Raw genomic sequence first — 27513 nt, 5'->3', positions numbered from 1 at the left:
AATAAAAACAATAAAAATATTACAATAGCAATACATAGATATATACATGGCCATATACATATATACACATATCTATGTAAACACACACACATCCTTATTGCTGTTTCTCTGACAGGTTGTTTGGAAATCACTTAGCACATTGTGGATGCTATTGCACTCTAAATACTCATGGATTCAGGGCTCGTCTATACAAACATTTAGTTTGCAGCATTCTGCGGTGTAATTCTATCCTGCACTAACCTATTGCAAACTAACTGTCCCTGTGGACTCTGCTGATATGCATTAACAGTTAATTAATGCACTTTGATCCAGTCCCATTTTGAAGAGCACTAGATCAAAGTGCATTAACGGACCATTATGTTTCCAAGATCTGCATCCTAGTGAGGTACACAATTCAGTGAAATTCCCGTCGCAGAGAAAATTACAAACTTCAAGACTTTCTCTGTGTATCACCGATATTTATAAACAATATGTACCTTTATATCCTACAAATCCTTAACATTTTGGAATGAGTTTGTTGAATTTAATTGACTAACATTATCTCAGTCAAATTACCTTCAATTGTGTCACCTCCTCTTCAGACAGCTGATGTTCTTCTATGTGCTTAAGTTGTGTACTTGCCCATGTGTCAGTCTTGCTGAGTAAATTAAGAAGTTTATCCCACAAAGCCAGAGCTCTTCCCAAATTATCACAATAGTTTTCAATTTTTTCATTGATCTACCACAAGATTTATAATAAAAAAACAAATTTTAGAAAACAAAGTAACATTCTTAGCAGAAAGGCAACATCATAAAAGACTAGATGAGATGGAACCACCCAAACAAACAACAGGGGCAATAGGAGCGAAAAAACTCTTCATTGTGCACTGGTCCAAGAGATGATATTTCAATCTCTTACTTAAATATTGTTTTCAGCACTACCACATCAAACACAATGACTTGTCTCCAGTTTAAAAACAGGTTTAGCAGAATGACTTGCTAATCAAATTTTATCTACTCTCAATAAATACCATTTAATATCAGCATCAATGCACTACTTAGACTGACACTTTCGAACATTTCAATTTCTTACCAATTCCACAGGCACAGTAATTCTCCATATTGTTTCCAAAGTCTAAACCAACAGAAATTGCCATGAAAGCTTAAAAATCCAACCAGCAAGAGCAAATATTGCCTTTCTGTATGCTCCAGAATTGTCTATTGTAGGAGCATGCCCATGACATATATAGCCTTATATATCACAAACAATGAGGTGAAAGACACAGTCTAAGCTTTGTTTTGATAAACACTTGACTTTATCTCAAGATTCTTCGACATTCTGCATTTAATTTATTCTAAATATTACATTCTAAATATTGCATTCATTACTATAAGTAATTGATTCTAAATACTATAAGCATAACAGATAAGACTTCCTTGATAATTTACTTTTTACATACATCCAGCCATCTGTCCACAATAATGTCAGCCTCATTTTGAAAGGGAGGCTCTTCGAAGCGTCTCATTTTATTGAGCTGGAATTGGAGGTTTTTGCAGATCTGATTTATTTTGTCTACATCTTCAGAGCAATCATTAAATTCCTCTTTAACCACTTCAATCTGTGAAAAAGACAGAATGTGTATTTGAAAGCACGTGTCCTACATTTGGTCAAAACTCATGTTTATCCAGCAAATCATTATATTTTTAAGTATCATGCTGTTCTTTTCAATTTAAAAGCACAGCAACATGACCCAAAATAATCCATTTTATATAATACAGTGAGATTAACAATCCAACTTCTGTCACTATATCCCAGTATCTGTACCACTGATCTACTGATCTCAACATTCCACCTGTCACTCTAGCTACCCTGTAATATAGATTATAAATTGCTAAATGAGGAATATGAATATTAGTTTACAAATAGTTTGTTTTATGAGACCCAGACAGTTAGCTTCAAACAAAATAATATCCACAGACCTCAAGAGTGAATTACATCAAAATACGGTTTCAGATACAAAACAAAACAAAATACTGTGTAACAATAAACTGATTCACCCCAAGCTCTGAGAGATATAATTTGTGATGCTGATTCTGTTTTATCACTGCTTGTTCCTAAAAATAGGAATGGTCAAAATAAATTCACATTGCTTTAAACAGCATACTGCCATGTATTTAACTTTTTATTTAAATCCTAAAACAATTTCTTAGTGCATGAATACAATATGTTTATAAACAACATTTAAAATGAAGGAAATGAAATACTGACCTCTAGTGTTTGGCAATTTGACAACAAAAAAAATGAATGGATCCAATTTTTTTTCCTCCAGACAATGAAGACTGTTCCCTCAGGGTATGTCTACACTGCAATGTAAGCCCAGGGTTCGAACTCAGGCTCAAATCTAACCCCCCTTCCATTTACATACAAATTGCACTAACTCAGGGCTCGGACCCAAGACCCCACGGAGTAGAGGTTCCGAGCCTGAGTCAAGCCAGGACCCAGGGTTCAAGCCCTATTGCTCTATAGTGTAGGTGCAACCCCACTGGATTCGTGCTCTGGGAGTCTGCCAACAGAATCCCACAGGCCAACATTCTTTGTCTTCTGGACAGTCTAGTTTGGGGGACAGTCACGTTTTCCTACACTGCACCATGAACAGAGAGCTAGAAGCAAGAAGCCCAAAATTATTACGTGTAATATTATGTCCATTGTCTACTGTGCTAAAAGTGGTTTGTCTTTATAGATCTCAGCTATTTAAAATGTCCCGTTAGTAAATAACTGAATTTGCTTTGCTTGAGTATTTAGAAATTGTTCAATAAAAGGCTTTAATATATGAAAATGGTGGGAAGTTGGGAGGATATTTTAAAACAGAACGACTGAAATACTGGCCCCATTGATGTCACTGGGAAGTCTGTCATTGTCTTCCGTGTGGCCAGGATTTCACCCTATCTCATTATTACATTTTCATTAATAAAATAAAATAAAATCCATACACTTAAAGTGATTTTAGTTTACATTTAAACTTTCCAGCCAGGGCCTTTACCTCTATATAATAGGTTCCTAGTGCTCACCTTTGCTATCATCCTCTGCAGATTGTCTTTCCCCATGTAAGAAGTTCTCTGTGAGAGAACGCTCTCTTGTTTCTGGATCATGCTTGTCAAACTATTTTTGCAGCTTTGATACTGTTTCAGGAGCTCCAACACCCTCATGCACTGCTCCTGGCTATTAAAAAGCAAATCGATTTACTGTACATGTATAAAGGAACCGCGTCAAGCCTCCTCTCTTTCACACTTAAAAGTGACATTACATTAATAACTTAAATTTATATCGTACTTTTCATCCTGAAGGATCATTTCATACACTAGTAGGATGAAATTCAACTGCTATTTAACAGTATACAACAAAATTTCACAATAGTTTAGGGCAAGAAATTAAAAATATCACCTCCAACTGAAATTGTAGGAGGAATTCAGTACACAGAATGTAATTACACAAATGGAAATTTGAGCAGGCCATTGGGTTTAATTTACAGCAATGGTTCTCAACTATGGATACACATATCCTTGGGTGTAGGCAGAGGTCTTCCAGGGGGTACATCAACTCATTAAGATATTTGCCTAGTTTTATAACAGGCTACATAAAAAGCACTAGGGAAGTCAGTACACATAGGCGGTGAGTTATACAGGCCCATGGTGCCCAGGCTCCACCAACATTGAGGATGGTGGGCCCGACTCCACCAATATTCTGTGGTGCTGGGGGGCCAGCTGCGGAGCCTCCGGTGGTGCTCGGTTGTGGAGGTGCAGAGCGCAGTGACCCCAGCATGGCCTGGCCGTTCTGCCTCTCTCTCCACCTCCTGACACACTAAGCGGCTGGCCACAATGGACAAAGCTGCTCCAGCCCCTGCCCCGGCCCCAAGCAGTGAGTAGCGTGGTGGTGGCCGCTCCTTGCTCCCAACTCTGCCCCTTTCCCACGTGACATGGGCCCAGCACCTTGGCCAGGAGACATTATGGGATTGGGCACCACCAAAAATTATATGACCTGGCGCCCATGTCAGTACAAACTACAATTTCATACAGCCAATGACTTTTATACTACTCTATATACTATATACCGAAATGTAAGTACAATATTTATATTCCAATTGATTTATTTTATAATTATATGGTAAAAGTGAGGAAGTAAGCAATTTTTCAGTAACAGTGTGCTGTGACACTATTGTGTTTTTATCTCTGATTTTGTAAGCAAGTAGTTTTTAAGTGAGGTGAAACTTGGAGTATGCAAGACAAATCAGACTCTTGAAAGGGGTACAGTAGTCTGAAAAGGTTGAGAACCACTGATTTACAGTAACTGCCACGGGACCTTTAGGAGGGTGTTTTCAAAGCTGCCGAGGAGATTTGGTTGCGGCATCTAAATCCTGTAGGCAGCTTTGAAAATACCATCCTTATTGTTTAGGATCTCAGTCCGGCAACTCATCTTAAAGTTCACACCTTCTGTGGCACAATGCCCTTTTCCTCATACTGGAGCACTAGTTCAGTATGGACTTAGAGGGAAGTGTCATCTATTGATTCACCATCACTTCCATCGGGGGCTAGGTGTTTCTCTGAGTTCCCTCATCCAAGTACTCACCATGTTCCATATTTAGGTTGATAAATGACAGAGTTACAGGATTGCAATAATAATATAATTTTTAATGTGAATTTTTGTCTCATTCTAGTTCTATGATAGCAATATTTTCTAATTTTTTCCTCAGTATTTTATTTACTTTGAAATATCTCTGTTTAAGGCTCTTTTTCCTTTTGATTTTATGAGACCTGTTATTATACAACCTGCTTAAAATTTTATTCTTTCCGCTTACCATTCAGCAAGCAACAGTTTTGTATCCTCCCATAATCTTTCTGTAACTTTGCACTGTTCATCTGCTGCTTCTCCTTTTGTCTCTTCAATCTGTAGAAGCTTGTTCGCAATTTCTCGTATGGATTTCATTTCGATAACATAGCAATCCAATTCCTGTTCCAATTCAATTAATGATTTTATCCTTTATTAGAAAAGAAATAAAATATAGCCCTATATTAAAACAGATCATAGATTTTTTTTCCAAATGTACCTATGAGGTTTCTTTGAAAATTTATCATGAATGGCATACATTGACTAAACTAACATTAAATGGCAAAGAACCTTATTAATGCAGAGTTAAGGTTGCCTGGTGATGGCTCGTGCCCTTCCAGAATATCAAGTTCAGCATTAACTCAAATCTCTGAAAAACAGGAAATGGAGTTATGGTAAATGCCTAAGCAATCTTAATTCTGCCCCACTGGAAAAAAATGGGAATTATATGTATGCTGCATTTCCTGTGTTAGGTGTAGCTGTATTGAATGGTGGAGAAATAAGTTGGAGGAGCTGTGATTGTGATATGAGAACGAGTACCCCCACGTGTGTTATTAAAGGAAAAAGGTGCATGTGTACCTTGATGTGCCAGTCCACATGATTTCAATACAGAATCATGTAAGTTGTCTCAGTAGCAGGGCACTGGGGGCTTCTTGCTGTAGGTAACGTCAGTAGCGAGGTGAAATACGAGAGCAGTCTGGCGATTTAACAATGGTTAGAGGAAAGTATACGTTTAGGTGTATTCTGTGTGCAAGTATGGAGGGTTTGTAAAAGGGTATGAAGTGGTTGTTAAAGTTTGCAAGTGTGGTATTCTGTTGGGGTGGGGGTAGGCTCAGTGTTTGAGCATAGGGTAAAGTACAAGTATTGTCTGTCCATTACAGTGAAAAGGCAGAGTTGGGTGTGTTATGGGTCATGGCTCAAAGAGGGAAGAGTTAAGGTTGTGTGGTTGTTTATCTTAACTGCAGTTTCCGGTTTTCAGAGGTTTGAGTTCCGCTGCACTCCACGTTCTGAAGGGCACGAACTGTCACCAGGCAATCTCAATTCTTCATTAAAAGAGTTTTTTGACATTTAATTTCCTACTTTATTAAAGAGAAAGATAAATGTTTGTTGGTAGGCACTAGTTGTCATTTAGGCAGTTGTAGTTCTCACCTAGGTTTGCATCTGATGTATGCTACTATGGGTAGAAAATAACCAAAAGACCTAGCTTTTATACAGTGCTTTCCATCAGGAGATCTCAATGAACCTTTCATCATTTTCTTCATTTTACAGACAGGAAACTGAGGCACAGAGGGGTGAAGTGACTTGCCCAAGGTCAACAGGCCAGTGGCAGGTCTAGGAATAGTCATGTTGTCTTTCCATTAGGCCACACAATTGCTATGTGATTCTTCAGTGCTCCTTCCCCTCCTGTACATTTTGTTATAGTGGAATGGGGATAATGATCGTACTTTCAGATGTTAGTCATGTGTAGTTGCTAATAAGGCTAGTGAGAGAAATCTTATCCATGGGCTATGTCCCAAAACTTTAACAATTTTATTACATGGTTGTTACAGTAACTTTAAGCATGTGACAGAAGACTGCTGTATGTCTCTTTCTCCCAACCCTTTGCCCCACCATTCCCTGCAATATGTAGCACCCACCCCAACATTTCCAGCTCCCTCTCCCCATCCTGTCTCAGTAAGTCATTAGTTGGTGCTGTAACACGTAAAAAGTTGTTCCTTGCTGTCTCCTGCCCTATGCTGCCGTGCAAACACATAATGGGCAGTTTACTGGAGGATCACACGCTACCTTGGTTATGTAGCCCAAGCTGCACACTGAGCTTGGCCCCTCTCTTCCACTTCCCACCCATAGCTGGGACTCCTGCCCTTGTTTTAGCTAGGCTCCCTCAGTCATGCAATCTGCCTCTCCTCTAAACTGGGCCCTTCCCGCACATGCTCTAGCCAGCCCCACACCAGGGTGCTGTATATCTTAACTTTTCATTTTCTGGATTTCAGATATTTAAATCTGTATCATCTTCAGTCCCCTCACCCCAGTTCACATGGAGGGGCAGAGAGAGGGGCTCAGAGTGCCCAGGAGGACCAGGGTCCCCCAGATCCCAGCACACACAGTGGGCAGGTGAGGGGCTCAGACCCATGAAGAGGTGTTGGACTCCCCCAGATAGCAGTGTACACACAGAAGGGGAGAATTCAGGGCTCATAGGCCCTTCCTCACCCCTAAATCCACAACTTCCTCTGCTCACCTTCTCCAACCCCTCCCATCTTCTCCCCTCCCACTCTGCCTAATCTCTATCTCCTTCCCCTGACCTGAGCCCCAGGCCCTCTTCCTTCCCATACCACTCATTCCCATTTATCTCCCTCCTCATAAAACCCCCGTCCCCCCTAGCAAACCCCAGTCCCTCCTCCCCTATTATCACCTACTCTTGCAACCCTAATCACCCTCTCCTCCCAGTGAGCATTCACACGTGTAATCTATTTTCCTTTCAGCATTCTGGATATTCTGCTGTACTCAGTTACTAGGAGGCCCCCCTGAGCTGCTCGGGGTCCTAAGTGATTGCTCAGTCTGCTAATGCCTCGCACTGGTGACCCTTGAGGCACCTCAAATTTCAAGGTGATCCAAGTAGCCGTGTAAATTCCAGAACACTTAGAAGTGTCAAGCTTTAAACAGAAAGCTGGTCTTAACTTTAATCGTAGAAGGGCCAGATCCTCAGCTGGTGTAATCTGGCACAGTTCTTCAGGGGAGCTGTAACAATTTAAACCATCTGAGGATTGAATCCAAAATTTCATAGGCCGACAAGGTCTATATTAATGTAACTAATTACAGTGCATTCAGCTACTAAGTGTCACTCTGGCCAATTTAAAATCTCAATTCAGGTATTCTATTCAATGACAAGCGTGGCGATGTATGGATTTAATGAATAAAGTAATGAATATACATTAGTATTAATCAAAATTTATCAAATCCCTTTTGTGATACATAGTGAATGGATTTTCTTGAAGGGGAGCAGAGAGTCACCTCAAATGTACAAATGTCATAAGTTAACAGAAATAGAGGCAGATCATTTTAGAAAAATTCTGTTTGCCATGTGTGATAGGCACCGATTTTAGACACACACAGTTTCTACAATATGTATCACCATTTAGCAATATACTGTATAACTCTACTTGGCAGTAGCAACCTCACTGCTCCCAGAGGAGATCACTATAGCTAATGACTCAACCCTCCCACGCCCTCAAGCAAACAAAGTGTAGCAGCATAGAGTTAAGGAAGCAATACCATGGAGAAGACTTTTATTTTTTATTTATTCTTTTTTAAACCATGCAGTCCCTGATTCAACATGACAATTAAGCATTTGTGTAACTTGAAGAACGCAACTGACTTCAATGGAACTATGCTGATGTTTAAAGTTCCATATGTATTTATGTGCTTTGCTGGACTGGGGCCATAGAGACCAAACCAACAGAATTTATTAGTATTAAGTGAAGATCTAAAAAAGTTACAAAAAATACACTCACCTTTGTTGAACAGCAGGAATTGTTGGATCCTTCAAGCTTATTTTATTAATCTTATCATGTAGATCTTGAATATTTTTTAAGAGTTCATTATTTCTTGTGGAAAAGGCCTCCTGTAACTCATTTTCTTGGATGAGCTCTTGCTCACTTATATGGCCAAAAGCCTTGTTTACCTTGTCAGATAAAGCCACAATGAGTTTTTCACAGCAAGTCTTTCCCCCACATTCAGCATCTTCCAAGTAGATATCAACCATTTGCAAGCGCTCGTCCAAACATTTAGCCTCTTCTTTCATCAGAGAAACTTCTTGCTGTACAGCTTCTTTTGGTGCATTTCTTTGCGCTGCAGGTTTGTCAGAAATTGATGTGTCTGTTGCATGCTCAACAGAAAGTTTAACTCTTCTCAATGAGGCCAGAAAAACTTCCAGATCTTTGAGGACTGTTTCGCTGACCTGCATTCTGTGATTCATTTCTTCAAACTGCTTTTTATATTTAAGCATAATTTTGCGTGCTGCTTGCATATCTATTAGGTTAAATTCATGTCCTGTTGAGCTGCCTAGGTGTTCCAGTTGTTTGCATAATTCAATCTGATTTACCATACAGCTCTGGACCTTCTGAAATTGAGAGAACCACAGCAGAGTTAGCAAAATGAAAGAGAAATTATATCTCATATTCCAAACAAAGTATGTGGCTGGGAAAAATAAATGAGACTGGCCCAAAATAAATCTGATAAAGTTAACAGCATGAAGAAGAATGTCTTTAAGGTTTTGCTGTTTGGTCCTTTTGTTAAATATACCCTAAATCGTAACAGAGAATAAACATATACATCAGGCTTCTTGAGAAATAACACTGGGATCCAAGGACCTCTTGATGCCAACTGGCAGATGGCACAAGGATAGACGAATCCCCTGGTTCTGATATCTACATTCTAGTCCACTAAAGAATGTCATGTAAGGTGTCTAATGAGAGCCTGTATCACACTGGTCATCATAATTGTTGCAAGATGTTTTTATGGAAAATATGTAAAGAGTTGTGCACATATACTAAAAATTATGTTCTCTAGGTCTGTGAACTAAGACAGGTCAACAAAAGATAATCCACATATTTCTGGCAGGCAGAGGGGAAGAGATGCTATCTCTCTGGCTGGTCATGTGCAAATTAAAGTATTATATGGTTCCCAATGGACACTACTTCACAGTCTGAGTAAAATGCTAATCAACAGATAGCAGAGGTTGCAGGGAAAAACAAAAGCAGTAGGGGTTATCCTACTTGGGCTATAATTACAGCAGTGGCTGATGTCCTCACGGCTCTCCTTGCATTGGTGGAGTGCGTCATCACCAGGAGCACTTCCACCGACCTAAGGCGCAGTGTGGGGAGCTGAGAGCCCTGTCTCTCGGTTGCCTGATGGGAGCCCACAGGCTCCCGGGCTCCCTGTGGGCTGCCCCCCGACTCCCTAGTCCCAGCCGGGAGCTGGGGGAAGCCATTCCCCACTCTCTGCCAGAAAGGCAGTTTATGTCAATTTCACTGCTCAGCAGTGTGATTGGCATGGCTGCCTGGGCAGGGAGCAGGTGGAGAAACTCCCTGACTTCTGGCCCCGGCTCCCAACCGGCACCAGGAACCTGCAGCCCTGGCTTCTTAGCTGGGAAGGGGACAAGAAGCCCAGGCAGCTGCAAGCCAAGGCGGCTGGTTCCTGGTCTTGGCTGGGAGCAGTGTGAGAAGTCAGGGAGCTTCTTCACCTGCTCCCCACCGGGGCAGCCACGTCAATAGGCATGTTAAAGAGCGTGGGCAAACTACAGAAAACCAGTTTTTCCAGTCTGGACTTCAGATGAGTAATAATCAAGCAACTAATCACCTGATGGGGGACTCTGAGGCTGACCAGCAGAGCCACATGATAGAGGGGACTGGAAAGTTATAAAAGGACAAAGCTCTTGGTATAGAATCATAGAAGATTAGGGTTGGAAGAAACCTCAGGAGTCCAGTCCAACCCCCTGCTCAAAGCAGGACCAACCCCAACTACATCATCCCAGCCAGGGCTTTGTCCAGTCTCATCTTAAAAACCTGTAAGGATGGAGATTCCACCACCTCCTTAGGTAACCCATTCCAGTGCTTCACTACCCTCCTGGTGAAAAACGTTTTCCTAATGTCCAACCTGCAACTTGAGACCATTGCTCCTAGTTTTGTCATCTGCCACCACTGAGAACAGCCTAGCTCCATTGTCCCTGGACCCCCTCTTGAGGTAGTTAAGGCTGCTATTAAATTCCCCCTCATTCTTCTCTTCTGCAGACTAAACAAGTCTAGTTCCCTCAGCTTCTCCGTATAAGTCATGTGTTCCAGCCCCCTAATCGTTTTTGTTGCCCTCTGCTGGACTCTTTCCAATTTGTCCACATCCTTTCTGTAGTGAGGGGCCGAAAACTGGACACAATACTCCAGATGAGCCTTCACCAGTGTCGAATAGAGGGGAATAATCACTTCCCTCGATCTGCTGGCAATGCTTCTACTAATGCAGCCCAATATGCCATTAGCCTTCTTGGCAACAAGGGTACACTGCTGACTCATATCCAGCTTCTTGTCCACTGTAACCCCTAGGTCCTTTTCTGTTGAAATGCTGCATAGCCAGTCAGCCCTCAGTCTGTTGCTGTGCATGGTATTCTTCTGTCCTAAGTGCAGGACTCTGCACTTGTCCTCATCAGATTTCTTTTGACCCAATCCTCTAATTTGTCTAGGTCACTCTGTATCCTATCACTGTCATCCACTGTATCTACCATTTCCCCCAGTTTAGCGTCATCTGCAAATTTGCTGAGGGTGCAATCCACCCCATCCTCCAGATCATTAATGAAGATGTTGAAGAAGACCGGCCTCAGCACCAACCCCTGGGGCACTCTGTTTGTTACCAGCTGCCAGCTAGACATGGAGCCATTGATCACTACCCATTGAGCCCAATGATCTAGCCAGCTTTCTATCCATGATCTAGCCAGCTTTCTATCCATCTTATAGTCCATCCAACCCATACTACTTTAACTTGTAGGAGACTGTATCAAAAGCTTTGCTAAAGTCAAGGTATATCAGATTCAGCACTTTCCCCACATCCACAGAGCCAATGATCTGATCATAGAAGGCAATCAGGTTGGTCAGACGTGATTAAGGTAGGTGGTAGCTCTCCCTCATGGACCACAACAAGGAGGAGGAGGAGGACAGGAGGGTCTTGGGACCCTGACCAAATCCTAAAGGGGTTCTCGGAATAGTTAGGACATAGGAGACAGGGATTTGCATGCAGACGGGTGTCATTTTTGCATTGGTCTGTAAATCTTATTCTTTCTCTAAAAGTAACATGTGGGTGTGCTGAGAAATCCTGCTGCAGGGTTTGTTACTTGGTTATGCTCTCTTGCACTCCTTAAAGAAGGAAACAGTAAAACAGAGGGCCCATAGCTTTAGTGGAGCTCTGGGAGTATGCAGCAGCTTACCTGGGGAGGGGGGAAGAGGGGGACGATTGAGACAACTGGAGTTAGTTTCAGAGCCTAGGCAATTGGACTGTGGGGTCACCACTACCAAGACGGGAGTCAGACATAGGGTCTGCACCCAGAGTGTGGGGCCCAGTGCCAGAGAGACAGTATCTAAACCAGTGGTTCTCACAACAATTTTTTGGTGTTCTCAGAGTGCGGCCACCAACTCTTGCTGGTGGCTGCATTGACAATTTTTCCTAATATATTCAGTTAACGTTAGGAAAATCAAATAATCATGCACACATACATGTCCAAATAATAAATTCTGGGTTTGATTGTGTGGATCAGAATATTAGCAAAAGTTCAGGAGCTCTCTGAATGGAAAGGCTGCTTCACTTGCCCCACTCACCTTTTAGGTGAGAAAGGTGAGTGGGGTGCAGGAAGAACTGCAGCTCCTGCCAGGTGGCTGGAGGGAGTTACTTGTTCTTCCCTGCAGAGCAGCCAATCTGGCTACATGTGCAGCAACTGCCCTGAGCCACCTGGCAGGAGGCAGGGAGGGGGCTGCTTGGGGGGGGGGGGGTGAAGAACTGCGGCTTAGGGAGGGAGCTGCTGGGGGACAATTGCGCGGTTGCAGGGAGGGGGGATGAGTGGGTGACTGCAAGGACCCTGATGGCAATTGAGCAGCTGGCAGGGAGGGAGGGAGGGAGGGAAAGGGGGTGGGTGCCAGAAAGGCAGGGAGGGAAGGGGATGGGAGTTGGGACCCCAGGCATGGGCAGGCAGCCAGTGGCCGGCAGGGAGGGGTGCAGACCCCGCAGCAGACACGCGGCAGGTGGGGAGGCGGCGGTCACTTAAATTGGCACTGCAGTCTGGCAGTGTAAGGTGCTTCTGGGAGCCAAGGGCCAGGGGTTATTCACCCTGCAGGGACTGCTCCCAACAAATCCCGGTTTGTGATCAGATGGAACCTGGCTGGGCCGGGTGGATCCTTCCCCCTCCCTCCTTCCCCAGCTGCTCGTGGCCACATTTGAGAACACTGATCTAAACTCTGCCCAGCCTCAGCAAGCCGACGCCATGTGGGACCCAAGGTACAGCAGCCTGGTAAGTGTCCAGCAGGAGAAGCTTCTCAGGGTTGTAACAATATTCTACTGAAATATTTTGCAATCTGATTTACACCACCCAGGAGGTGAACTCTAAGAGTCTTCAAGGAGCTGGTTTTGGATGGTAAGACCCACAGAAAAATCTACTGGTCATGCTTGCAGCAGCTGGCGTTTCCTCAACTCAGAAAGCCTGATACTAAACAGATAGATTGGGACCAATGTCATTTTGGATAGGAAGTTCAGTTATGAGAAAGGAGGACTATTTGTGACTCCATTTTGAATGGGTACCACTGCGTTCAGCAATGTTATTCAGAGAGAAGGCGGCTGCGTGCTGTTAAAGATCAGAAGGATAAAAAAAACCCTCAGAATCCTGGAAGGTATTCCCAAATCCCTAAATGAGAAGTACCATGCAGTTATCCAGCTCTTGAATGTACAAATGCTTGTTTTTGCTGGGTTAACATTGTACACACGTTTGAAAACTGAGGTGTGGGTTCTGTCTTTTTCCTTACCTTCAGATCTCCATAAATGAGATCAATATTTGTCAGAGTAAATTGCTGAATGACCTTTTTGTGGAGTTGCTCATCTGAGCCACACAGAAGAATGAATTCATTTTCTATTGGCAAAACAACTTCCAAAGCAGTCTTCAAAGATTTCATTCTACAAGAAAGGTAAATAAACATGAACAGGAGAAGCTGGCAGAAAAAGATGCTGCACACATTACAGAGCAAAAGGCATAATTTTATTGTAAACCAAAAATTAGCTGTTTAATAGACTTTGGGAGCAATCCTCCTCCCACTGGACTCAATAGAAGTTTTACTACTGACTTAAATAGGAGCAGGCCCAATCCCATGGATTTTAACTCAAAGGTTGAAAAAAACTGTACTAGAAAACTTGTGGATACTATAAAGTGGTCTTATAAAATAGAAGTTTGTTTATTATGATTCTTAGTGTAAGTATCTCTAAGTTCCTATGGCATATTATATATTATATATATAGCATATAATACTCCATACAAATATTTTAAGATCATGTTAAGTTTGTATGGTTAAATCAGGAAAAATGCCAGGGTTCAAGCAGAATGTGCAATCCTAACTAAATCTTATAATGCAAAATATACACTATACAATACATTCTTTAACTGTATAATGACATACTATTTCTCAAATAATGCAAAGTAATATCATACAATGTTATTTTATACCTGGCATTTAGAATAATCTGAAATTCATTCCACTCTCTGTTAAATCTGTTTCGTGTTTCAGAGATAATAGCCTTCCCTGTGTCATCCATAAGATTTTCTAATTTAGATGAAATAATTTCAAACTGTGTCCAACAAGAATTACCTTTACTTTCTATGACCTAAAAGAAGATACATACATTTAATTAATTCAAAATGGCATCATATTGTGCAAACAGACTGATCAATTTTGAAAATTACCTTCAGAGGAGTTATTATAGACAGAGCTGGAAACATCACATATTGTTAAGTTTGCCTACTACTTCCCATTATAAGACTTTGTTGTCAACTGCTGATAACTTTGCCAAGCTTTAGTCACTTAGGCTGAAATTTTCCATGACAGGTATCTCCCTCAGGCTTTATTTTGTTTGATTTTGTTTTTTAAGTTTCAGCAAAAATGGCCCAGCCATTTTTCAGAACAAGATTAGGAAAAAATACATTGTTTTACCCACGTTTACAAAAATTCTTACAGTCATTTCACTGAGAAGCTCTAGTGCCTCCATGATTTGTAGCAAGGATTTTAAATTTTGCAGGAGGGTCAGATGTCCTTTTGCCATCCCAGTGAAAATTCACCCAAATTTGGCCAATGTATAATCCTTTGAACGACCTTGGTTTGCACATACTCAGTAGAGACCAGTTAGAGTTAGGCAGCTAAAGTCTCTGAAGATTCTGTCTATAGTAAGTATACATCCCACACTCACAGCTCCTACATGTGACTGGACTGTGCATGTGCCATGCTCAGAGAGTGACTGAAAATGCTCCAGTACAGAGTGCAGGAGCTGAGTAGGATTTTTCCTGCAATTGCTCATCCTGGTTGCCAAGGGCCAGCGTGGTACCAGGCAGAGAGCAATGAGACACCCTCTCCGGTACTCTTGGTGGCCCCATTTTGGGGCCTAGGCACCAAAGAGAAAGAGTAATATGGAGAAGCAGTTGACTTTGCAACTTTAATGGTGTTTTAACACAGTTTTTTGTGTGCAGTAAATATAGAGCATGACAAAACAATTTTTTTTTTTAAACAAACAATTCAGATCCTCTCAAACTACAATCGTGCTGGAGTAATTTTGCACATAATGGTCCAGACTCTCCTCTCAGCTATACCAGCACAACTCCATGACCATGTAAGGCCTCAGTCTTGCAAAGAACTGAGCTCTCCTATGACTGCTGAATGGTCTCAATTCCCACTGAAACCAGTGGTAGCTAAGGATGCGCATTACCCCTCAGTACCTTGAAAAAGAGTGTCTCAAAAGAGAGTAATTTAATCCTCTCTTCCTAACATATCACACACATTGTAGACAAGCAATGTATTCTTCAAACTGATTGATATTTACCTGTAGATCTAGCAGCTTATTCTGAAGGCATGAGGTGTCTTTTATTTCATCAGTAAAAGCAGACACTATTGTATCTCTGCTTCTTTGTAAATGAAGTTCCAGATTACTTCTCTGTGTATCAAAGCTAGGAAAAGATGCAATAGTTCTTAGATGGTATCAACTTGACTTTAATACAAGATAGGGAAAGGAAAAATAATTGGGGTTGCGACTTGCTGAATAATTGCATTAATTGCCATCACTTTAATAGCAATTAAAATAAGCTCAGCAATTTGCTCATGTAATTGTTTTTTACCTAAGTTCCAAAGTTTACATAAATAAGCATTTGCGGAAAAATTGGAGTAATTGTTCACCCAGCTACCTGATTTGTGTGTGCAAATGCCTAATTTCAGGCTTAAATATGTTTTTTGTGTGTACAAAAACAATGAATTTCTAGAAATTTGGCCCAGAATGTTTGGCTTCATCATAGTCAGGTCCATACACAAACCCAAAAGCAGAGCTTCCTCTAACTGCGGAAGGGAAAAAAGCAGAAAAATCACTAAGTCCACTAGTTTCCTTGTTACACAGATCTAATTTACTTTTGCAGCATTTAGTTAAATAAAGTTTAGTAGAATAAGTAGAGAAAAGAATCCAGCATAGCAAAAATAGTCCAGATATATGAAACATCCAATTTACTTGTAACTTTTTAGTATAATATTATCTCTGAGTGTGTGTTATTTTGCCATTTAAAGATTACCTCTCTAATAAAGTCTCTAAGGGCAAATCATTGTCTTTCTCCAACTTCTTTGTGCAGTTTTCACCATTCTGATGTTTTATGTCTGATTCCAAAATTACATCTGAAACTGGTTCTGATGCCTAATCAAATGTAAAAATAAATTATGATGATCACTGCATTATCTTATATCTATGCATTCAACAAAGATCAGAAGACATACACACATTGCAGAAAGAAACAATCACTTCATGCGAAACACACCCAATTTCTGAAAGAAGAGACTCCATGTATGAACATAAAATTAACTTAAACTAGATTACTAGGTAAAAAAATTAATGTATGAAATACATCTTTCCATGGACTGTACACATGACATTTTAGTCATCAGCAAAGCAGAAGATTACATCTCTATACAATGGACAATATTTGTAGCATAGTGTGAGAGAGCTTCCTCATCATCATAAGGCACATTACAATCTCAGCTACCTTAACAAATGGTTCCTCTAGCTCCTCAGCCACTGATGCTAATACAATGGACACTTAAGCTGAAATCTTTGTGTAGGTCACCAGCATGTTTTTGAATGTCTTGCTGATGAATACTGTGCTGCCCATGTACATCTTTGGTAACATGAATTGTTGTCCTCTTGGACCACTCTAAACAAGATGTATTCCTCCATGGCATTCAACTACCGGTAAATAGCTGTACCCCTCTACCTTAGCAATTGTTTAATAAAGCTATACATATCTTTTTATTTTAATTTCCTTCAAAGTGAACCCCTCCAGCCCCTTCATCATTATTCATCTCTATATCCTCTCAAATTTGTTGCCATCTTTTGGCTCCTGAGGGGCCCAAAATTGAATGTAGTATTCTAGATGTGTTTTCTCTAGTGATAGAGGCTGAAATTCACCCCTATGAAGAAGGGAAATACAAGGCCTATGCCCCACCCGAGTCCTATCTTGAGGACATAAGTGGGCCTTGAGCTGGCCCTTTACACAGGACCAACTTCCACTCAGTGAGAGGAACTAATTAAATTGTAAGTTCTCTTTGCACATCTCTTTGCACATTTGCAGAGCACAATGGGGTTCTGAGCTTTGACTAGAGCTTTTAAGTCCTATTATAATACAAATAGACATCATAATTGCTATCCATTTGCCGTTGATCCAGTCTAGATGAACCAATGTTTGCTAGTGGTATGTCTTTAGCTATCTGTCTTGAATGGTTTACACTCAACAAATCCTGCATCTTGGCAGGGGGTTAGACTAGATGACCCTTGCGATCTCTTCTAACCCTATGGTTCTATGATTCTATGATCTGTATTACATACCTCCTGAGTTGAAAGTATATCAACTGATTGGGAAGAAGCCTGCTTTTCTCCATTTTCAGGAGCAAGTATAGAGCCCCTAAGGTTTAAAAGAAATTTCAGCTTAACAACAATAGCAATAACTAGTGAATACAAAGAAAAAACATTGAAATCATGCAGTATATATCATAGGAACATAAGAATGGCCATATTGGGTCAAACCAATGGTCCATCTAACCCAGTATCCTGTCCTCTGACAGGATGGGCAATGCCAGGTACTTCAGGGAGAATGAACAGAATAGGTAATCATCAAGTGATCCATTCCTTCATCCATTCCCAGCCTCTGGCAAACAGTAATCCCCGCCTATCGTAGCTAATAGCCATTGATGGTCCTATCCTCCATGAATTTAGCTAGTTCTTTTTTGAATCCCGTTCTAGTCTTGGCCTTCACAACATCCTCTGGCAAGGAGTTCCACAAGTTGACTGTGCGTTGTGTGAAGAAATACTTCCTTTTGTTTGTTTTAAACCTGCTGCCTATTAATTTCATTTGGTGACCCCTAGTTTTTGTTATGAGGAGTAAATAACATTTCCTTATTTACTTTCTACACCCCACTCATGATTTTATAAACCTCTATCATGTCTCCCCCTTAGTCATCTCTTTTCCAAGATGAAAAGTCCCAGTCTTATTAATCTCTCCTCATATGGAAACTTTTACATACCCCTAATTCTTTTTGTTGCCCTTTTCTGTACCTTTTCCAATTCTAATATATCTTTTTTGAGATGGGACGACCAGATCTGCATGCAATATTCAAGATGTGGGCATATCATGGATTTATAAAGAAGCAATATTATCTATACCTTTCCTAATGATTCCCAACATTCTGTTAGCTTTTTTGACTGCCGCTGCAAATGGAGTGGATGTTTTCAGAGAACTATCCACAATGAATACAAGATATCTTTTTTGAGTGTTAACAGCTAATTTAGACCCCATCATTTTATATGTATAGTTGGGATTATGTTTTCCAATGTGCATTACTTTGCATTTATCAACATTGAATTTCATCTGCCATTTTGTTGCCCAGTCACCCAGTTTTGTGAGATTCCTTTGTAATTCTTCATAGTCTGCTTTGGACCTAACTATCATAAGTAGTTTTGTATTATCTGCAAATTTTGCCACCACATTGTTTACCCCTTTTTCTAGATCATTTACGAATATGTTGAACAGTACTGGTCACAGTACAGACCCCTGGAGCACACCACTATTTACTACTCTCCATTCTGAAAACTGATAATTTATTCCTACCATTTGTTTCCTATATTTTAACCAGTTACTGATCCAGGAGAGGACCTTCCCTCTTTTCCCATGATCGCTTACTTTGCTTAAGAGCCTTTGGTGAGGGACCTTGTCAAAGGCTTTCTAAAAATGTAAGTACACTAGATCCACTGAATTACCCTTTGTCCATATGCTTGTTGACCCCATCAAAGAATTCCTCTTACAAAAACCATTTTGACTCTTCCCCCAACAAATTGAATTCATCTGTGTGTCTGATAATTCTGTTCTTTACTATAGTTTCAACCAATTTGCCTGGTACTGAAGTTAGCTTTACCAGCCTGTAATTGCCAGGATCGCCTCTTCAGCCTTTTTTAAAAATTGGCATCACATTAGCTATCCTCCAGTTATCTGGTACAGAAGCTGATTTAAATGATAGGTTACATACCACAGTTAGTAGTTCTGCAATTTCACATTTGAGTTCCTTCAGAACTCTTGGGTGGATACCATCTGGTCCTGGTGACTTATTACTGTTTAATTTATCAATTTGTTCCAAAACCTCTTCTAATGAGCCCTCAATCTGGGACAATTCCTCAGATCTGTCACCTAAAAAGAATGGCTCTGTTTTGGGAATCTCCCTCACATCCTCAGTCGTGAAGACTGATGCAAAGAATTCATTTAATTTCTCTTCAATAACCTTATCTTCCTTGAGTTTTCCTTTAGCATCTTGATCATCCCACAGCCCCATTGGTTGTTTAGCAGGCTTCCTGTTTTTGATGTACTTTAAAAAATTTTGCTGTTACTTTTTGAGTCTTTGGCTAGCTGTTCTTCAAATTCTTTTTTGGCCTTCCTAATTATGTTTTTACACTTCACTTGCCAGATTTTATGCTCCTTTCTACTTTCCTCAATAGGATTTAACTTCCACTTTTTAAAGTATGCCTTTTTGCCTCTAACTGCTTCTTTTACTTTGTTGTTTAACCACCATGGCACTTTTTTGGTCCTCTTACTATGTGTTTTAATTTGGGATATACATTTAGATTGAGCCTCTTATGGTATCTTTACAAAGTTTCCATGCAGCTTGCAGGGATTTCACTTTTGGCACTATACCTTTTAATTTCTGTTTAACTGACTTCCTCCTTTTTGTGTAGTTCCCCTTTCTGAAATTAAATGCTACCATGGCAGGCTGCTTTGGTGTTTTCCCCCTCCACGCACAGAGATGTTAAATTTTATTATGTTTTGGTCACTATTAACAAGTGGTTCGGCTATAATAACCTCCAGTTAGGACTAAATCAAGAATTGCCTCTCCTCTTGTGGGTTCCAGAACTAGATGCTCCAAGAAGCAGTCATTTAAGGTATCAAGAAACTTTATTTCCAATCTTTTGGTTATTTAAATAAGCATGTATATTAAATGCATGCTTATTTCTCTTTATATTTTCTTGTATACATATATTAATGCACAAGCATGTATGCTAAATGCATTCTATTCTTATATTGGCCAAGGGAATAGAGTGTCATTTGTTTCACCATGGTTGCTTCTTACAGAGGAGAGAGAGTGATGGAGAATATTGTGGGAAAATGTCTCAATCCTGCTGTCACTGAAGTCAGCAGGAGACAAAAAACAAACACTGCAGCTCTGCCAAAGATGAATCTAATACAACATAGACTAGTTTGTTAAAATATTATAAAGGAATTATGATAGAAAATAACCAAAGAAATAACCAAAAGATTGGAAATAAAGTTACGTGACACCTTAAATGATAACTTGACACCTTAAATTGGAAGCAGTCTTGTGGGTTCCAGGACTAGCTTCCCAAAGAAGCAGTAATTTAAGGTGTCAGGAAACTTCATTTCTGGATAACCAAAGATTAATCTAACACGACAGACTAGTTTGTTAAAATAATTTAAAGGAATTATTCGAGAAAATATACTCCAGGTTACACTCCTGCAATAGCAGAAGGGTGATCTAGATTTCTTATTTTTATGGAGCTATGATACATTATGCCTCAAACTCACCCTTGTTTAGATGCCTGACCCCCTCCAGCCTGGGACAGCAGAGTTACGTAAGCATCTGCCACACATTTTTTAAGTTCTTCTTGCTTTTGTTCACACTCTGCAATTAGTGTCTTTGTTTCTGGATAAGTTTCTTCTGCAGTCAGTTTTTCGCACATCACTTTAAGAACTTGTAGGCAGTTGTTTAGTTCTCCCAGGCTGCCTTCATGAGAAAAAAAGGCCTAAATGAAGAAACAAACACATGTTAAATTATAACGATATGGTTATTTTCATACATTATAGTTAGTGTTCTTTTGTCATATAAATGCACTTTCAACTGAGGCTCTCAAACCTCTTTGAAAATATAAATTAACTCTCACAAAATCCCTCTGAGGGAGGCAAGTGTTAGCCCCATTTTACACCTGAGTAAAGGCACAAAATGGTTAATGACCAGATATTTAAAGGTATGTAGACACTTAACTCCCATTGAAATTAATAAAAGTTAGTTGCCTAAGTACCTTTAAAAATCTGGCTCTAAATGACTTACCTGATTATATTCTTAACAGAGCCAAGAACAGAAACCAGGAGTCCAGACTTGCCATCCTCAGTTCTAACCAACTCACAATACTTCCTTACTTAATATTTTTGTAACTTGAAATTTGTCCTTACATGAGTCTCTTCTCCTTTATTCCAATTTTAGCTACTTTAAGCCCAATTCTGCTCACACTGAAGACAATAGCAAATCTCCCACTGACTTCAGTGACAGCAGGATTCAGACATTTTCCCCCCACAATATTCTCCATCACTCCTTCCTTTGTAAGAAGCAATCACAATAAAAGAAATAACTCTCTACTCTCTTGGCCAATATAAGAATAGAATGCATTTAGTATACATGCTTATTTCTCTTTATGCTTTCATATACAGTATGTGCTGTTTTTCTTCGCATAAAAACAGGTGAAATCCTGGCTCATGTAAGGTCAATGTAAAAACTCATATTGACTTTAATAAGGCCTGGATTTCATACCTAGAATCTCCATAAGTAATACATTTGGGCAAATGTTGGGGAATATAACAATGGCCAGGTGTGTCTAAAGTGAAAAGAAAATTAGAGAAGAGACGAATGAGAAAGGGACATGAGTAAAAATTTAAATGTAAACCAAAGTTTATTATACACTGTGTGAAATTTACCCCGGGCAAAGGACTATCAGAGTCCTATGAACCAGTTAAGCACCACTTAAAGTCATGTGACTAGTTTGTGTGCAACACAAACAAGAAGTTAATCTGGGGCTTTTGTATAACCATTACAGGTATAGTCAGCTCTATGCATCAGACCTTAGCCATGCAGCTACTACTACTACATGGAATGGGAACTACAGTGCCCATCAAGTTCTTTTTTTTAATTATTACATTTTGAATAGTGAAGCATTAAAAGTAAAACCATCTGTAAAAGATTATTATAAAGTAAAGTATAAACTCAAAAATTTTAGCATCATATTGGCACGAAGGTGAATCTTTAAAAGCTTTGCTTTTAATCCTGCAATGATGAAAAAGTCTGAAGTTAGAAAGAAAATGAAATGATACAGTGCAGAAGAATATACAATACAGTCACCAAGCAGAGAAGTTGAGGATAATGATTTTGTACAGTACCTCATGTTCTTTTATAAGTCCCTTGGTTTTACCCATGCTAAGGAGTTTCTTCTCTTTATTTATTTGCTTATTGAGTTTTGAAAAAGTTGCATTAAATTTCCCTATTTCAATTTCCATTATGAACTGAATACATGATATGATTTCATGATGAACTGCCTGCAAAGCACAGAAAGCACTGTCTCAGAGTGATGGTCATAGGATGACAATGGGATACAAAGCAGATAAAAGCCTCTGACTATTTTATAACAAAAATTTGTTTTTCAAAAGACCAGGTCTGATGAGAAAAGGCAACTCATTCTCTTATGTAAATTTTCTCACCTTCCATCTTTCACGAACATCTTTGCATCTTTCCTCCACTGCTAACTTTTCATGAGCTGGTGAAATATTTTTCAATTGTTCAGCTGCTTTCAAAAATTTTTCAAGAATTCTTGTGTCCAAAGTGCTAAAAGCTTCCTGAAAAAACAAAACAGAACTGATCTTAGTTTATGCATATAAATAAAACAATTTCATTATTGTATCAAAACTGTGCAATAAGAAATGACAATGTGTTTATTACTGGGTTGCCATGGCAGAGGACCAGCTTGTCCCACGCCCTTGCGTTGATGTATAGGCAGGTCAGAGCACAATTGCACTTCTACACTTTCTGTGCCTGAAAAAGGGCCAAGGACAACTGCAGTCCCTGCACCTAGGAAAGTGCAGGTGCAGCTCCTGCAACACCTCTTAGGGGGAACATTTTGTACCAAAGGGGAGCAGACAAAGTGGATCAGTGGCTCTGCCCCTCCCTATGGCCAGACAATGGGGCACACTTGCATGACCCCTATGTGTGACAGGAAGCGTGGGAGGGGAGACAGAATCCCTATGAGCATTCCCAGTGTTGGCTCTGCACTGCTTTCCATCCCAAGGCTGTCCTAAATGGTGCAATTTAGCCAAGGCCAAAACTTTCAAAGGAGACTAATGGTATTAGGTGCCTCAATTTTTGGGTGCCCGACTTGATACACTTTATGGGGATCTGGATTTTCCAATGGTGGATACTCATCACTTCTTGAGAATCAGACCTCTTTGAGGAGTCACAAATTAGGCACTCAAAAATTGAGGCACTCAGCATTTATATTCACTTTGAAAAGCTTGTCCCAAAGCTGGGGCACATGATACAGGAGGAGACCAATGGCTTTTAACTAGCCAAGGAACACGATTGTGGTTCAGAGCTGTGCATTCTTGAGTGCCTTACAGTTGTCTGGGTATGGGAATGATGGAGCCATATACGACGACAGACAGTACACAGAATAGCTCACATGCACGAGAAGGCTGAATTACAGTAGCTTTGCGAACTTTCGATTTCCTAACTTATATATAAGTAAAATCTCCGTCATAACACCCCATATTACTGTCATGTTTTATAAATAACATAATCTAAACTAGGTTTTACTTCCCTCCAAGAAAATCAAGTCAAAGCTAGGTGCAAAAAGTTACTTGTGTGTCTGACGGCCACCAGGTCAATCAGCTTTTGAAAAGTTTTGATAATGCAATTATGACTAATAGCCAGATGCACGGGCGGACTGGCCATCTGGCAGTTCTGGCAAATGCCAGAGGGGCTGGTGCATTCAAGAGCTGGTGGGCCGGTCGGCCTGCCACAGAAGCCTTTCATCAGGCCCTCCAGCTAGGCCCGGCCAAGCACGGCAGCCGCTCCCCCCTCTTTGCTCCACCTCTTCCCCCGCCTCTCTCCCACTACGTGGGCCCAGCGGCGCCCCTGCCTGGAGCATGGCAGCCACTCCACTCCCCCTCCCAGCCCTGGCCCCATCCTTTCCCCCTGCCCCTCTCCCACCAAGCGGGCCCAACGGCACCCTGGCCGTAGTGCTTTAAATGCCAGGGCTAATTTTTTGTCCTAGTTCGCCATTGGCCAGATGTGTGATAGGGCATTTTTGGAAAAGGAGAGATTTCCTAGCATTAGTGACACGGAGAAATAAGTTTAGGAAATCCTTTCAATGGAAAAAATTACAGACAGCCTTGTATTAGGATCAAGAATTTATAATGTGTGATTACCATTTTGGGGATTTAAACAAAATACACACAGATAATGATAACATAAAAGTCCAGGTTATGAGTAAGATTTCTTAATATTTATACAGAAAGTTCAGGTATGTTAATCATGATAAAATAAAAAGTTTTAAACAAAAGTTTTAAGAACTGCCAAGAAACGTGCTCTTTTCCACATCAGTGTAAGATGACCTTTTAGTCATAAAAATCTCACTGTGAAATAACATGCTCTGATAGTCAAAAGCGTCACATGACACAGGTAGGAAGTAAATATTTGAACCCACCTCATTTTTTGAAATGTGCTCTTCGGGGCTTACTTTTTGGCCAATGAGTTGCATAGCTTTTAAAATAGATGTTTCAAGTTCCTTCTGGGATTCTTCAAAATTAATCATGACCTCCTTTTCTGACAGAGTCTCTTCAGATTTGGATGAGACAAGATCAAGGTGAATCATGGCAGCCTACGAAGAAAAAGTCAATTTTTAGGGGGTGCATGAGTATCATTAAAACAATTAAAATATTCCTTCATAACATGACTCAAGTTTCTCAGCTTTGGATATTAATATTGAAATTTCTTCTCCTTCTGTGCCTAACAAGGTAAGAGAAGAGCAACTCAAATATTTTTAAAATATTTATATTTTACATGGACCCTAAAAGATATTTTTGTAACCATTTAATACTACAGATAAGGATATCTGTGTACTGAATAGTGATAGGGAACACAGACCTGAAGTCTATCTCTGGCTTCTTTAATTTGTGTCTGCAGCCCAGCTGTCTGAAAATCTGGGAGGGACATCTGGCTTGAAATATTATGTGTCAAAACTTGCAAGATTTCTTCTGCTGCAGCAACTTGTTCTTGGCACATGGTTCTTCTGGCAATTAGGATCTGTTTAGATGAAACACAACAGAACTCTTCAGTACTAAATATTATTATTTATATAATTTATCTTAAGGAACTGAATTGAAAGGCAAGGATTGACTGAAAAGTAGGCAATATTTGGTCACATATGGACCATGCTTTGCAATTACAGGCCACTATCTTGCAGTCCAAGCATCAATGTGGAGGGAAGAGTCTGGCGCCAACCACAAAGGAAGCAGAGCAAACAAGTTGTCAAACTGTTTAACTAATTTCATTGTGATGGGATGTTCACCTCACACAAGACTTGAAGGGGTTAAGGTGGCTAGGTAGGCCAATTAACTGGCCAGGTTACACATGGAGCAGGAACCAGGGAGCCGGAATTAATTAGAGGAGGCTCAGCTAGCGGGGAACAACAGGAGGAGCCTGGATAAAGCCCAGGAGCTGAGAGCAGCTGGGGGACGCAGAGAAGTAGTATGCAGTCCATTCCCTGAGAGAAGGGAGGTCTGCGGCTGGCAAATCCAGAGTGTGGGGAGAGCCAGAAAGATAGGAAAGACTCAGGGGAAAAACAGCCAGGGAGACCTTGACTGATGAAGAGAGGGCCCCGGAGCTAGTACCAGGAGTAGAGGGTGGGCCCGGGTTCCACTACCAGCCACTGGGGACATGACACAGACCAGGCAGTGGAGGGCAGATTACCTGGGACAATTCATGCTTAAAGACTTTGATACCCCAGAAGAGGAGGGCCACAGTGACCTGGCTGGACGGCCAAGAGGACGCTGCAGCTCCTGTAGCGAGAAGGTCCATAGGGTGAGAGAGGACGACGAGTGGAAAGACCGCCAGAGGAGGCGAAGCACCTGGAAGGAGCTAATCCACAAAGTGGCCAGCAGGAGGAGCCCCTAGCAGTGAGTGGACCCTGTGACATCCATACGCATATTTGACCTGTACTTTAACTTCTGTGATGCTACATTTCTTTGCCTAATCATCAATTTTAAAGTATTTTTAAAATATGCTTGTATACATACAACCCAGTAACTGAACATACAAAGCACACTTTTGCACATGCATTGTCTGATCATGAAAATGTGTACACATGGCAGTAACTATACTATGCGAGGAATCCCACTGAAGTAAATGGGAAGTGTTATATAAGCAAAGCTATATGATCGCTTGCAAAACAGGGCCCCAATGTGCACTCATCAGCTTAGAAAGTGTGCTTAGATATTTTGTAAGCACAGCTTACGCAGCTGCGTTTGGATATTTATCACTATGTGTCTTTATGAGGGTGTTCTGATCTATGCATATTCACCTCATTTTCAGACTATCAATTACCATTCCTCTGATGATAATTATTGCTTTATTAAAAATTTCTCCCTATTATGTACTGCAAGAGACGCAAGGACTAGATCTGGTATACTCATGGGGACATTATGTTACAATCTAGTTGAAACACAGCTCATAGAAATTTAAGAGCACTTTTTGTCAATTTTACATTTTTAAGAAGCAAATATGCTGAGAATGGGGGTTTAGTTTACATACACATGCATTATGAAAATTCACACACATTCTTCTAATATGCCCAAACCTCCTACTGATGTAGACTTTCCCCAGTACAGAAGTGAACAATCTCTAAGTAAAATTACCCTGAGACTAACAATAAAGATCTTTGCAACAACACTGAGCCCTTCTTCCCTCTTTACAGAGTGGATGTTTGAAGTAATTTCCCACAAATCCAGATGCACAAAGTACACACCAGACAGATGATATACTTGAAATATCCCTTTTCTTTACTAGGGAAACTACATACCTCTGCCAGAGCTGTACAGGTCCCGTTTCCAGCCAAGAAGGGTTGATGGGATAAAGTGCTTCCTCCCCAGGGGATGAATACATTGCCTATACAGTAAATGTATCCCCAGTCTCCCTCACACTCTCGCCTTATTAATTTCCAGAGTATTAGTCAGCAGGTAGTGCTGTGCAGGGAGTGTGCTGTGTTACTGATGGGGAGAGAGCGCCTTTATCACTCAACAGTAACCAGTTGAAGAATGGCACTGACAACCTTCTTTAGACTCTGATTGTAATCTGGGGGTGACGATGTTTAGAAAAAAGCAGTTACCACCATGGAATACTCATCGCTCTGACAGGAGTTATCCTGAAAAATAATGTTAGACAACTAACCTAGCCCTAGTCATCTAGCAACATTCCAGCATCTCCTTCCCTTAGGTAGCCATTTATTAATACAAAATCCATC

The 27513-nt window shown here is 40.6% G+C and overlaps 1 protein-coding gene across 2 annotated transcripts in view; it reads right to left on the bottom strand.

Annotated features, from left to right (window-relative positions):
• Nucleotides 1–27513, bottom strand: part of SYNE2 (spectrin repeat containing nuclear envelope protein 2) — a 275575-nt gene that overhangs the window by 184033 nt on the left and 64029 nt on the right. For both annotated transcript variants that reach the window (XM_067554922.1, XM_067554923.1), the window contains 15 exons: nt 25140–25298; nt 24700–24873; nt 22700–22834; nt 22382–22537; nt 20759–20976; nt 17500–17575; nt 16196–16314; nt 15463–15586; nt 14099–14256; nt 13407–13554; nt 8370–8977; nt 4832–5011; nt 3048–3198; nt 1439–1597; nt 556–717 (listed from right to left, as the gene is read on the bottom strand). In XM_067554922.1, the coding sequence (XP_067411023.1) occupies nt 556–717; nt 1439–1597; nt 3048–3198; nt 4832–5011; nt 8370–8977; nt 13407–13554; nt 14099–14256; nt 15463–15586; nt 16196–16314; nt 17500–17575; nt 20759–20976; nt 22382–22537; nt 22700–22834; nt 24700–24873; nt 25140–25298 (2727 nt within the window). The remainder of the gene's footprint in view (nt 1–555; nt 718–1438; nt 1598–3047; nt 3199–4831; nt 5012–8369; nt 8978–13406; nt 13555–14098; nt 14257–15462; nt 15587–16195; nt 16315–17499; nt 17576–20758; nt 20977–22381; nt 22538–22699; nt 22835–24699; nt 24874–25139; nt 25299–27513) is intronic.

The sequence above is a fragment of the Emydura macquarii genome, unplaced genomic scaffold (assembly GCF_026122565.2).
Source record: "Emydura macquarii macquarii isolate MOO-44397 ecotype Brisbane River unplaced genomic scaffold, CSIRO-AGI_Emac_v2 contig_1551, whole genome shotgun sequence".
Classification (NCBI taxonomy): domain Eukaryota; kingdom Metazoa; phylum Chordata; order Testudines; family Chelidae; genus Emydura; species Emydura macquarii.
This window is presented reverse-complemented; position numbering and strand designations above follow the sequence as displayed.